This window comes from Herpailurus yagouaroundi, unplaced genomic scaffold (assembly GCF_014898765.1).
Source record: "Herpailurus yagouaroundi ecotype Mexico unplaced genomic scaffold, PumYag 162, whole genome shotgun sequence".
In the NCBI taxonomy this organism is placed as follows: Eukaryota; Metazoa; Chordata; class Mammalia; order Carnivora; family Felidae; genus Herpailurus; species Herpailurus yagouaroundi.
In genome coordinates this window covers 22,966,203-22,980,874 of record NW_024412403.1, presented here as the reverse complement: position 1 = coordinate 22,980,874, position 14,672 = coordinate 22,966,203, and the positions used below count along the sequence as shown (strand labels likewise).

The 14,672-nt window shown below is 37.5% G+C and overlaps 1 protein-coding gene across 3 annotated transcripts in view; it reads left to right on the top strand.

Moving 5' to 3' along the window:
- NCAM2 (neural cell adhesion molecule 2) overlaps positions 1 to 14,672 on the top strand; it is a 521,094-nt gene that overhangs the window by 425,822 nt on the left and 80,600 nt on the right. For all 3 annotated transcript variants that reach the window (XM_040484139.1, XM_040484138.1, XM_040484141.1), the window contains one exon: positions 9,176 to 9,349. In XM_040484139.1, coding sequence (XP_040340073.1) covers positions 9,176 to 9,349 — 174 coding nt within the window. The remainder of the gene's footprint in view (positions 1 to 9,175; positions 9,350 to 14,672) is intronic.

Here is a 14,672-nt window from a genome sequence, read left to right as displayed (position 1 = left end):
ATGCCCATCCCCACCAACCCTCTCCCTTACCTGCTTAAATTTTGACCACAGTAATTATAATAAAAAATTAATATATATAATTACTTTTATGTAATTGGAATGTAACCACCATAAGAGTAGTGACTGATGTCTCAATTTTACCCCAGACATAGACAACTGCCTGGCTTATAGTAAGTTTACATGAATTATTGAATGCATCAGAGATTTATTATGTTTTATTTAATTTGCTTATTGGTCATAGTTGAAATGCCCACTTAATATTGGGAGATTGGAGCCCATGACTTGTGAGAGAAGGGTCAACATTTAGGTATTATGGAGGGAAATAATTTCCACTCGTACCTCAGGAGTAAATGAGCACTTCAGTGGAGAATATCAGAGAGGTAAAAGTGATATAATTAGCGAGAGATCCCTGGGTTACCTAAGCTTAATTGTTGGACTTAAAAGTGTAGGAACAAATAAAATGAAAAACAATTATTCAGAGACTTAATATATCCATGTGTACGAAGAAAATTTTAAACATAGGTGATCAAGTGTGGTGAAAAGATTAGTGGAATAATTATTTGGAGAAAACCAGAAAGGCAGTGAAATAAGAGGAAATGGATAGGGTTTAAGATGTGCTGAGGATTTGCTATGATGTTAGATTACGTTTACAACTGAAGTAGGAAAAATATGCACAAAATCTTGTTGGAAAAAGTGTGGGCGTCAGAGCAGAAGCAGATAGAACCCATCGCAACATAGTCCCTGAGGGGTGATGCATCGATAGTAATACTGCATATTACACGGGCTTGCTAAATCCAGGAAGATCAATCCTTCATGTGACAAATCCCTTAATATTTAGGACGTTTATCAGATGGAGACTGATGTAGAAACCCAAGCAGAAAGAAACCTGATATTGAGAGTGGGGTGGTTCTAGAATCATTGGGAAGGCAGAGGAAGGGAATGACGAGAGAGCCACCAGTGTTCTGCTTCTAAGCTCACAAATTAGCGAAGTGCGGTTCAGGGGTCAAGTCTGCAACTGCTAACCAGAGGTCAGGAAGCTGACCTACTGCCAAGCTACCACTGTACTGACTTCACAGCCACTCTGCACCAGAAACTGCACAGACAGGCTGTGGGGTAGGGAGTCCGGCTTCTGCCATCCGTCATCCAGGGGCACCTCCTCAGAAAAGCAGGAATGGCGTTGACACCCCCTCAGCATTCTACACTGCTTACTCGTACACCTCATCCTAAGTGCCTTCCAGCAGGCGAGTCTGGGAAAGAAGAGTTAAGGAAGAGTTAGCCTTCCCTTTCCTATGATAAAGGGTAGTAGCTTAGATGATAAAAATGGATGTGATGTGTCAATAGAAAATGTCTAAGATACTTCTATTGTCTAGATTTAAAGCATATTTCTGGCCAAATACTCGCTTGAGTACTTCCACTTAAGGGAAGGTTGACAAATATCAAACTCTTCCAATTGATCTAAGTTTAGCAATACCACATCCTCATCTGTGGGGAAAGAGCTGAGTCAGTGACTCTGAGCCATACCTTAGTCACCAGCTTCCCAGCATTCGAAGAAATCAAATTCCCAGAAGTAAAGATGTTAGGGCAAAAATTAACCTGTTGAAATAGAGTGACAGGGAAGCAAAACAAGAGTTTATTGCCTGAGGAGAGAAGGAGAGGACTGAAGAAAATTTGTCATGTGGGAATTATAGTTCGTGGTTTGCCAAGAAAGACTAAAATTATAAAGAGAAGAAAAGGGAAGAGAAGAGCTATCTGGTGACGCAGTGTTCTGGAGAAGAGAAAAGGTAAAGAAATTCCCTTCAGAGATGGAGTGTTTGGTCTTTGAAAAGAGAAGGGAAGCTTTCCATTACAGGTTCATTCCAGAAATGATAGGGTACACTTTGAGCGAACTTGCTTGATTACTTCTGTTTTCACTCTTGATATTGAGGTCTATTTATGTTTGCTGACACTTGTGGATGCAGTTGAGGAAGAGAGTGTGAAGAGCTAAAACATAAACACACACACTCACACTCACACATACACACACACAACTAATCCTTGTGGCTATTGCTGTCTTCAACATATTATATCTCAGTTTATCCTGAAGCCTGAGGAAATACAGTTTTGTAAGTCCATGTTTCATCTCACTTTAGACAGGTTTCTTTTTTTTTCAGTATGTATATATTGATTGATTGATTGATTGATTGATTGATTTTGGAGAGAGAGAAAGCAGGGAAGAGTCAGAGAGCGGGTGGGGGAGACAGAGAATTCAAAGCAGGCCCCAGGCTCAGAGCTGTCAGCACAGAGCCCGATGTAGGGCTCAGACCCACTCTGGACACTTTAACAGACTGAGCCATCCATGTGCCCCTCACTTTAGAAATGTTTCTAAAACATTTAGTCATCCGTGATCTCCTGTGTGCTTATATTATATTTAGGAGCTCCATTCTTTATCTTCCACATGAGTATCTTTGGACATATATTTTCAGAATTTTGCTTTCTAGAGTATAGCCTCACTTTGGTCTCCTTTTTCTGTTAGGCAGAGGAACGTAATATTTGATGTATTAGTTTGAATCTGTTTTCATACATTTACATATATATCAGATTGCTGTGCTCTTTTTTTAAATAAGGCTTCATGTTCTTCCGCTTCATTTGCTAGTATCTCTTTATTTAATTCCATTCTTTTATTTATCAGAATTAAAGTCAGAGAATCAACCTTTTCCATTGTTTCTTGATCTATTACAAGATAAAATAATCACCAATGCAGACTTTTTAGAAGTTTTTGCCTTTACGCTTTGACCAAACTATGGCTTTAGGTATATGCATAATATCAAAAATTTATCAGCATTATGAATATACTGACAGCCTTTTTACAGAAAGGATAAGGGAAAATAGTTTTTGTGAATTTCCAGTGACTTATATCCAGCAATGTAGCCTCACAATAGCAACTTCAGTGTTGGCATTATTACCTTTTTGTTTATGAGGAAACTAAGAGTCAATACATTTAATTTGTGCAGGGTCGTCTGGCAACTCCTACAACAATCTGCTAAAGATTGTTTCTGTCCTACTCCTAGATTATGGCACCAATTCTTTGCTGTTTCACACAGTTCACATTTCTAAGCTGAACCTCAGTGTTAGATCTATTACCTTAAACTGAAATATTGATAGGTGTCAGTGGATGCACAATAATGTAATAGAAGGGGGATAGTTATCAGGGAGGGATAACAAAATTACGATGACTAACACTAAGTGCTTAAAGTATCTCAGGTTCTGTTTTGTGTTATCCATTACTTGATACTCATAGCAACCTTAGCATTGGGTATTATTCCAATCTCCATTTTAGAAAGAAAAATACTGATGGTTGAAAAGACAAGATTTGTCCAAGACGGCAGCTGAGAAAGGTAGCAAAACCAGACTTTGGATCCATAGATTCTGATGATATATATCTAGGCTCTTCATCCAACTCTATATTGGTTCTAGTAGAGGTGAAAAGAAAGAATAAAGAAAGAAACGTGTGTTTGTACAATTGTTCTATTCATTCACTGATGGGTAGGATTCATTAATTATTGAGACGGAGGATGCTAAGAAATAGTTTAGAAAAATATGCTAACAGTGATGGAAGCTTTGTGTATGGAATTCAAGATCCACAAGCCCTATTTGAAACATTGGACTGTGTTTGATAGCCTTCTACAATATGATCCTCTGTTTGCATAGACCCAGTGAGGTTAGGTAATTCAGGATATTGAAAGCCAGACTGAAAGGTCTAAGCTTCAAGGTATAAAGAGGAGGAAGCTTCTGAATACCCTGCTTAGGGAAGTGGCGTGAGTAGAGTGGTGCTTTAGAAAGATTGATTTTGCATTTACACACCATATGGATTGAAATTTGGTGGGATGTCCAATAGGAAAGGAAGCGAAGAGCCACTAATGGCATTGCAGGTAGAGGCAGATAGGACTTGGACTTCACAGTGGAAACAGGAAGGAGGAGATGAACACAAAAATTATGATGTGGGAATGATGGAAATAACTTTGACTTATTGTGTTGTATATAAGAGATAGGCTCAAGGATGAATGCGATTAAAAAACACTGGAGAGTTTTTGCTAAGTGAAATAAGCCATACAGAGAAAGACAGATACCATATGGTTTCACTCTTATGTGGATCCTGAGAAACTTAACAGAAACCCATGGGGGAGCGGAAGGAAAAAAAAGAGGTTAGAGTGGAAGAAAGCCAAAGCATAAGAGACTTAAAAACTGAGAACAAACTGAGGGTTGATGGGGGGTGGGAGGGAGGGGAGGGTGGGTGATGGGTATTGAGGAGGGCACCTTTTGGGATGAGCACTGGGTGTTGTATGGAAACCAATATGACAATAAACTTCATATATTGAAAAAAAAAATAAAGTTACCTGTGTTAAAAAAAAAAAAAACAATGGAGAGGGTGAAGAATTAGAGACATTGGTTCTAGGCATATTCGGCCCTATTCACTTGAATATGTTCTCTACTTTGTATATTATTTTTAATTACTGAAATGTTTAATTCGTCATATATTTCCTGGGGACTGAGTATATTCCAGTCCCTTTTACTCACTCAATGAGTGAGTGTGTGTGTGTGTGTGTGTGTGTGTGTACACATATACATGGAATAATTTGGTAGCCAGTATACACATATACATGGAATAATTTGGTAGCCAGTAAGTGGTTGGACATATAAAATCAGAATATAAAAGAAAAATATTTAGGAAGATATTAGTCACAAGCATGTTTTTCTTTTAGTCAGGTAACAGAAAGTAGAGGCAAACAAAAAGTAAATATAAATGGAAAACCAGAGTAAGAGTCAACAGGTCTGAAAATAGACTATCTGGCCAGAAAAAGATACCCGCTGGCTCAAGTTTTTTTGTTTTTTTTTTTTTTCAACGTTTTTATTTATTTTTGGGACAGAGAGAGACAGAGCATGAACGGGGGAGGGGCAGAGAGAGAGGGAGACACAGAATCGGAAACAGGCTCCAGGCTCCGAGCCATCAGCCCAGAGCCTGACGCAGGGCTCGAACTCACGGACCGTGAGATCGTGATCTGGCTGAAGTCAGACGCTTAACCGACTGCGCCACCCAGGCGCCCCGTCAAGTTTTGGTAGTGGTACCTTCATGCTAAGAAAAAAAGCCTTATTTATCTGTAGTTGTATCATGTCAAGTGCACAGCTCAGTTGATACTGCATATGTCTGTGGTCAGAGTAAGAATCAAGGACCATGTCCCTTCCAAATGTGTGGACCCCTTCCAAATGGGCTCAAAGGTGGAGCCCAAGAGGTATCACATCTCTTCCTCCCAACCTCAGTACTTAGTACCTTTCTTTTTTTATTTTTTTAAGTTTATTTCTTTATTTTGAGAGAGAGAGAGAGAGAGAGAGAGAGAGAGAGAATCCCAAGCAGGTTCAGCACTGTCAATGCAGAGCCCATTGTGGGGTTTGAACTCACAAACCATGAGATCATGACCTGAGCTGAAATCAACAGTCAGGCACTTAAGCAACTGAATCATTGTTTTTTAAAAGTATCCTTGGGGCGCCTGGGTGGCGCAGTCGGTTGAGCGTCCGACTTCAGCCAGGTCACGATCTCGCGGTCCGTGAGTTCGAGCCCCACGTCAGGCTCTGGGCTGATGGCTCAGAGCCTGGAGCCTGTTTCCGATTCTGTGTCTCCCTCTCTCTCTGCCCCTTCCCCGTTCATGCTCTGTCTCTCTCTGTCCCAAAAATAAATAAACGTTGAAAAAAAAAATTAAAAAAAAAAAAAGTATCCTTAAACTGAAGATTAGAATTGCCATTTTGTCCAATTTAGGCCTAGTTGACATTAGAGAGTCATGGGCATGGGGGTGAAGAATTGGCAGTCTTCTAAACAATCAATGTGAGTTCTTTATAGATTTTGCATACTAGCCCTTTGTCCGATATGTCATTTGCAAATATCTTTTCCCATTCTGTTAGTTGCCTTTTAGTTTTGTTGATTGTTTCCTTTGCAGTGCAGAAGCTTTTTCTCTTCATGAGGTCCCAATAGTCAATTTTTGCTTTTAATTCCCTTGCCTTTGGAGATGTGTCAAGTAAGAAATTGCTGCGGCTGAGGTCAGAGAGGTTTTTTCCTGCTTTCTCCTCTAGAGTTTGATAGTTTCCTGTCTCACATTCAGGTCCTTTATCCATTTTGAGTTTATTTTTGTGAATGGTGTAAGAAAGTGGTCTAGTTTCATTCTTCTCCACGCCCAAAAAACAAATAATCCAGTGAAGGAATGGGCAGAAAACATGAATAGACACTTCTCTAAAGAAGACATCCAGGTGGCCAACAGGCACATGAAAAGATGTTCAACGACACTCCTCATCAGGGAAATACAAATCAAAACCACACTGAGATACAACCTCATGCCAGTCAGAGTGGCTAAAATGAACAAATCAGGAGACTATAGATGCTGGAGAGGATGTGGAGAAACGGGAACCCTCTTGCACTGTTGGTGGGAATGCAAACTGGTGCAGCCACTCTGGAAAACAGTGTGGAGGTTCCTCAAAAAGTTAAAAATAGATCTACCCTATGACCCAGCAATAGCACTGCTAGGAATATACCCAAGGGATACAGGAGTGCTGATGCATAGGGTCACTTGTACCCCAATGTTGATAGCAGCACTTTCAACAATAGCCAAATGATGGAAAGAGCCTAAATGTCCATCTACTGATGAATGGACAAAGAAATTGTGGTTTATATACACAATGGAATACTACTTGGCAATGAGAAAGAATGAAATATGGCCTTTTGTAGCAACATGGATGGAACTGAAGAGTGTTATGCTAAGTGAAATAAGTCATACAGGGAAAGACAGATACCATATGTTTTCACTCTTATGTGGATCCTGAGAAACTTAACAGAAGACCATGGGGGGAGAGGAAGGGAAGGGAAAAAAGTTAGAGAGAGAGGGAGCCAAACCATAAGAAACTCTTAAAAACTGAGAATAAACTTAGGGGTGATGGGGGGGTGGGAGAGAGGGGAGGTTGGGTGATGGGCATTGAGGAGAGCACCTGTTGGGATGAGCACTGGGTGTTGTATGGAAACCAATTTGACAATAAATTTCATATTAAAAAAAAAAACAACAATGTGTTGGTGTGTGTGTGCTTCCTTTCTGTAAACTTTAGATCAAACCTACGGGTGAAAAGAACCTACAGTTATAATCTAGGGATTAAAGAAACATGAAAATATTATAAGGTTTATGTATGGTGACATTTCATAGATTATTTAGATAATTTACAATTTTTATTTCCAGATAAGATTTTAATAGCAATATGACTTTGGGAGGCATCCGTATTCTACACATTTATTTCCAAACCTTTGAGTTATTCCATAATGCATTTAAAATATTATCTCCAAATAATTTACTGTTACTAATTAGAGCTGAAATGTACATTGATACATTTCTCTGCAATATTCACATCCAAAGACCAAAAACCTGACCTCCTGGCTCTTGCCAATACCAATTATAAGGCATATTTTTATGTGATCTACCGTGCTCTCCTTCAGCTTCAGCAAATAAGGGACAGTTGACTTTTGACAGCCATTAGAGATTTTTATATTAATGTTTGATTATATAGAATAGGGATTTGCGTTTACTGTTATTTTCAATCACCTTTTAAAATAAAATTATGTTCAAAGATGAAATGACATATTTAATCATATTTTTATAATATATGTATATTTTTAAGTAAATTATATGTAATTTTCCAATTTTATGATTGTTTCCAATGTGGTATTGAAAAGAAAGAGAGACAGGTGCTTCTGGCTGGCTCACTCAGTATAGCATGTGATTCTTTGACCTTCCTTGGGATCTTGGGTTTGAACCCCATGTTGGGTATAGAGATTACTTTTTTAAAAAGGAAGAGAAAAGAAAGATAAATTGAGAGACATAGACAGATCCCTTCAATGTTTAATGTGCCTCTAATTCTTCATGTTTCTGCACTAGAAGTTTCAATTCGTTAATTCCAATGAGAATTTTTCTCCCTTGTTTTTTGTTTTTCCCTCTTGCCTTTTTGCCATTTTTGATACTTGTTTATAAAGTTTTGTATGCTGGAAAATGATATAAATTTTCCTTCAGGATACTTTATTTTAAATAATGTGAGTAATGAATTGATACAAAAACACACACAAGAAAGATTTTATAGCTATTTTTTTAAATACAGTGATTACAACTTAACTATTTCAAATAAAGGTTTTAGTTAAATAATACATAAATGAAGCTAAAACGGACAGCTTGCAATTTTATTTAGTTCATAATGACATGTGTTCTAAACTTAATACTTTCCCAAAATTATTAATATAATTTGAATGAACAAGGAGAAAATAAATCTCAAATTTTCACAAAAGATAACTATTTATACTAAAAATTCAATAAAGTCTGCTTTTTTCATATATATATATATATATATATATATATATAATTTTTTTTTTGAGAGACAGAGAGAGACAGAGTGTGTGCAGGGGAGGGGCAGAGAGAGAGGGAGACACAGAATATGAAGTGGGCTCCAGGTTCTGAGCTGTCAGCACAGAGCCCAATGAAGAGCTCCTACCCATGAATGTGAATCTTGACCTGAGCCAAAGTTGCATGCTTAACTGACTGACCCACCCAAGCACCCCTGCTTCTTCTTCTAATTGTATCTGCATCCTCTCTCTCTCTCTCTCTCTCTCTCTCTCTCTCTCTCTGTCTGTGTGTGTGTGTGTGTGTGTGTGTGTCTCCTTCTCTCTCTCTCCCTCCCTGTCTCTCTCCCTCCCTCCCTCTCTCTCTGTCTCTCCTTTTCTCTCCCTCCCTTTCTCTCTCTCTCTCTCTCTCTCTCTGTCTTTCCTTCTCTCTCTCTCTCTCTCTCTCTCTCTCTCTCTCTCACACACACACAAGCTTGTTTTCCATGAATGCAAATAAAATCCTAATATTGTATAGAAAAGACAAGTATAATTACTGCCCCAGTCAATGAGATTTGATATTGAATATTCTTTATGTGATATAGTTGTAAAGATTGACTAATGTGTACTTTCTTGCAATTTGAAGACATCATTCATCAGTTTATGCAAGCTTTGTAATTCACATATATTAACTGACATAGGGAGAAATGTTCCTTTATTCCTAATTTTCAAAATACCATAAATTTTAATAATGGCCATCCATATTACCTGGCTTATATTTCCTTTGTTTCTACTAATTTGTAGATGTGCCATCCAGTCCCTATGGAGTGAAGATTATAGAGCTGTCACAGACCACAGCCAAGGTTTCTTTCAACAAGCCGGACTCCCATGGAGGTGTGCCTATTCATCACTATCAGGTGGATGTCAAAGAAGTGGCATCAGAAACCTGGAAAATAGTACGCTCCCATGGAGTTCAAAGTGAGTCAGTGCTTTCAAATTGTGTTGGTTAATTCAAGCTGACCTTCAGTGTGCTTGTGTGAGTGGGCTTTTATTTTTCTTCAATATGTCCTTTTTTTTTTAGTAGAGTTGGGAAGACATTTCCACTGTCCTATTCTTCTTGAGAATAACTTGAATAAAGAGTGGGAAACTTTTTATCTTTAACAAAGATGGAAAGTTTCACAAAATCTCCAAAGTTCAATATGGGGGGGGGAAGTTAGTATTTAAAAAGTTTGGTGGTGGGAAAAATATTTTCTAAAACATATTCTAAAATATGTGCTCGTTTTTCATTTATTAATAAGATTTCTTCCACAAGTAAGTGTACTTTACATGCATTTATGAAACAATCTATAAAAAGTCATCTGTCTACTGAAATTTATTTCAAAATTGTGTTTTGAAAACTCAAGCTATTACTACTAATTATGGCAGGTGGAGTAATAGAATAAGCTAATTCTGAGAAGTTAAAACAATTTATAGCACTTCTGTTCACTTATATAGAATTTCATCATGTTGTGAAAATGTGGTTTGTTTTCCCATTAAAAGAAGAAACTAAAGTAAGAAATCATAGTAAATTATGAGAGGTGGAGTGTATTGATTGGGATATAGAATTACAAAAGGATAGTAAGGAACATGATGAGTATATAGTAATATAAAGTATTGGTGAGTATATAGTCATGAAAATTATACTGCCCTTCCTGTGCTGGCCCTGGGCCCTGGCCTGATCCTAATATGTATGGTGTAAGGGTTCTGTAAAAAGCATGAGCTAGCTGTTTGTTCTATGAAGAAAAGCGTGAGCCCTTCTATGAAGGACTGGCTTAGTGGACAATGGAGACAGAACAGATAAAAATCATCCTAGTTTCATCTGTGTTGGCACCTGCTTATTCATTTTTACTGAGGATAATAGGTTTTTGATAGAAATGCCAGAAATATTAATCTGTCTTCAGTCATTTACCACATTCTTCAAGTAATGCCCCCCCCCAACATGTCAGCTTTTATAATTTCTTCTAATAATAAGAGGGTTTGGGTAGGTAATGTCTTTGTGCAAATGCTGTGTGGTTTAGGAGAGAAGATAGTGCCCCAAAAGAATGAGCTTCTGAGTTCTAGGATTCCAGTGGAAGCAACCATTACCCTAGATGCAAGAATAATATTTTTAAGAGAGAGAAAACAAAAAAGGGTGAAAAGGGAGAGACAGAAAGAGAGATGAATTATTTCTGACACTACAGAACATTCAAAGTGGGTGCTTGGGCACAACCCTGGAGACAAGTAATGTTAAAGCTGAACATTAGAGAAATTAAACTTGACAGAAGAGTACCGCCACCCCTTACCCCTCCACCCTAGGGAAGAAGGTTAATAGATTCTTCTGAGACTTCTTACAAAGTTGCAAAACCATGAAGAATTTGTAATGGCTTTGATCTGACAGAGTTGTTCACGTTCAAAGACTTGATTTTGTTACTCCATATATCCCTATCTCAGAATCAGATTTCTGTGTTTATAAAACTGATATATAATAAAGAACATTTGTTAATTTACAATGAGAAATCACTGTCTCAGAAATTAGACATTCAGATATATATGATAAGATATTCTTTACCTGTGAGTATTTTATGTAGAAACAAAACGTGTCAGAAACCTGTTTGGTGAATTTTGAGTATCAGTCAGACACCTTACATGAATGACAGTCAGTACACTCAGCCTTGGATAGCTTAAAGCTTGCCAGTGAGATCAGAATACTCATAGTTCTGGTTTCTCTTCCTCTTCCTATGAGAATGCTGATCCCATCATGGGGCTCCACCCTCATGACTTCACTAAGTCTAATTACCTCCCAAGACCCACCTCTAACTACTATCACATTAGAGGCTAGGGTTTCAACATATGAATGGGGGGTGGGGCGCAATTCAGTTCCTAGTTCCCAAATATTCATTCTATTTTAGTCACTCTGTTAAGAACTGAAAATAAATTAAGTCAATAGATTTTGACTACAAAGTGAAGAATTTGGTAGTATGAATATCCTCTTACAGAGGATGAAGCTGAGGGCAATCCATATAAAGGAGAATACTGGGACTATAAAATTTAGCTTCTTATCTATAAGGTCATGTGGATAAATAATAGTGAAACTAAAATTCAAACCCTGACAGGAAATCAGATTCCAAAGCCAGTACTGTTGACCGTTAGGCACCGTTTTTCCTTTATTCAGTAAAGAGTTGCAAAAGTGGGGTGCCTGGGTGGCTTGGTCAGTTGAGCATCCGACTCTTGATCTCGGCTCAGGTCATGATCCCAGGGTCATGGATTGAGCCCCACATCGGGATTCAAGCTGAGCATGGAGCCTGCTTGAGATTCATTCTCTCTCTCTCTCTCTCTCTCACTTTCTCTCTCTCTCTCTCTCTCACCCTCTCATTCTCTCTCTCCCCGCTCTGACCCTCCCCCTACTCAGGTGCTTTCCTTCTCTCTCTCTCTCTCTCTCTCTCTCTCTGTCTCAAATAAACAAACAAAAACAAGTTGTGAAAGTGGAACACAAATTACTTCCCTGTAAAGTATGAGTATAGCCCATATATATAATTTTAAGTATGTATTTTTTAAAAATTTTAATGTTTATTTTTGGGAGAGAGAGAGACACAGAGTGTGAGAGGGGGAGGGGCAGAGAGAAAGGAAGACACAGCATCTGAAGCAGGCTCCAGGCTCTGAGCTGTCAGCACAAGCCCTAAGTGGGTCCTGAAATCACGAACCATGAGATCATGATCTGAGCCAAAGTCAGACGCTTAACTGACTGAACCACCCAGGCACCCCTAAGTGTGTGTGTTTATGTATATATATATATGTGTGTGTGTGTGTGTGTATATATATTACATATGTGTGTGTATATATATGTGTACATATATACATACATATATATGTATATATATACACATATATATGTGTATGGTGTAATATGTGTGTGTTTGTTGCAATGTGTTTTAGATAGCTACTGGAAGGGCTTCTATAGAGAACTGAGGGAGTAATTTGCCTATGTTAAATATGAATTAGAAAGCTGAAATATCACTGTCATTTGGAAATTTTTTCTTTGTAAATATTTTTACTTTTTTCTTATGCTGGTTTTGAGATATCTATTTTAATTTGGTGTCTTGAGGTTTAATTACATGTCTTCATGTGGAGTTCTTGTTCTGTTTGAGGTTCATAATGTTCCTCAATCTAAAGATTGATGTCTTTCATCCATCCTGGAAAATGTTATATCATTACATTCTTGAATACGAATATTGTCTTTTCCCTCATTCTCTCTATTCCCTTATTCTGAAAAATCCCAGTTATAAATGCTAAACTTGTTTTTTTTGGAAGTTAGAATACCATATCTCTGTACCTATATTTTATTATGTTTCATTATTTTACCATGTTATTATTCAGTTCTGCCTACCAGTTCCCTAATTCTTTGTTCACTTATGTTTAAGCTACCATTAAACCTATTAAGATTTTAATTTAACAATCACATTAAAATTTTTTTTTATGTTTTTATTTTATTTTTGAGAGTGAGGCAGAGCACAGGCAGGGTAGGGGCAGAGAAAGAGGGAGACACAGAATTGAAGCAGGCTCCAGGCTCTGAGCTGCCAGCATAGAGCCCGATGCAGGGTTCGAACTCACGGACTGTGAGATCATGACCTGAGCCAAAGTCGGATGCCCAACCAACTGAGCCACCCAGGCACCGCAACATCACATTTTTAATTTATATAAATTACATTAGTTCGTTGTATGTTTCAACAGTATCTCACTCATGGTGGCTTGTTTAGTAGTATATTTTATGATTTTAAATTGTGATCTCATATTTTGCTGATCTTACTTACTTGTGTCATGCAAGGCCTGGGGTTTGGATGCAGTCTTCCACAGAAAATATCCCTTTACTTTGAACAGCTGCTCTGAAATTTTACAAAGGTGGAAGCATCTTAAATTAATTTCTTGATTTGAGAGTTCCTGTGCTATGAGAGCAGATTTGCAGTTACTAATTTTCAAAGAAGTATTTATCCCACCTCCTTGCCAAGTCAAACAATTTTTTTTAGCCCACACTTTTCCTTTCTTCCAAGAACGTTGACATTCCTAGCTCCATGCAGGGGTCCAAGCCTCAGACCTCCCTCTTTCTTCTCTCCCCCATGAGGACACTGGAATCCAACCTTGTGTACTACAGATCCGTGCAACAGCTCTCCTTGTCTGAATACCAGTTGAGATGTTCCAAAGGACAGCAGTCACTTTACAAAAAAACAATTACATGGCTGGTCCTCTAGCTACAGTCTCCCCATCCACATCATTTTTCATATTTCAGTTTTCCTTCCTTTTCTGTGATCTAACATGTACACCTAAAAAGATTTTTGAAAATGACATGTATAATTGTAACTATATTTAAAAGGCGCTCTTCTGGCTGTATAGGTAACGACATTGTTGAAATTCTGACGTTTTTTTAAAGAACGTACGTAATTTTGAATAGGGAAGAAATGCGTCTTTTGCAATTCACACTAATCATTTTAATGTTTGAGGAAGAATTTTGTAAGCATAATTATACTCATTGCCTTTGAGGCATTTGTTAGAAGATAGATTTAGATTTATCTCTGAAAAGACAGGGACTATAGTCAACATTTCAGCTACTACTTTTTTCCTTCAGCATAGATTTCTTTCTTTCTTTTAATTTACATGAGTTTAGTTGATGTTCAGTTTTTTTCCTAGTTCATAAATACCCATAATCCATTATATACTACTCATGTATCTTCATCTACCTAAAAATAAATATCATCTCTTGCTTGGTTGTGGTGGCATAAGCAAGAAAATTTTAGGAAAAAAAATCTCCTGTTAGTAGATTCTGATTCTAAATAATGCATTAATTAATTTCCTGTGAATTTCACTTGCTTACTCTGCACCTGGTCCAAGGTTTAGGGTACAGTTGCTGTCTAGACCAGTTATTATATTCTTCAAGGTTTAGCTGAAACCTTACTGACCATCCCAATCACTAATTGACCTAAAACTAAATTTCAAAACATGAATTGTGAACAAATATGATAACAACTTGAACTATTTAAATTTCAAATGGAAGTCATTTTGACATTTAGTTTTGAGTGAAAAATGTGTGTCACAGGTGTAGCAAGATTTTTTTTTGATTGGGAGGGTTACATGGCATTTCCATTACCCTATCATTTAACACTTGGTAAGCATGTTCTATATACCTCATTGGGCACAAATGAAGAGAAGATAATAATCTTTCAAAACAGGTACTCACTTCTCAGTATTCAAAACAAAAATGAAAAATTGACATTTTAAAATATCAAGTTATTTT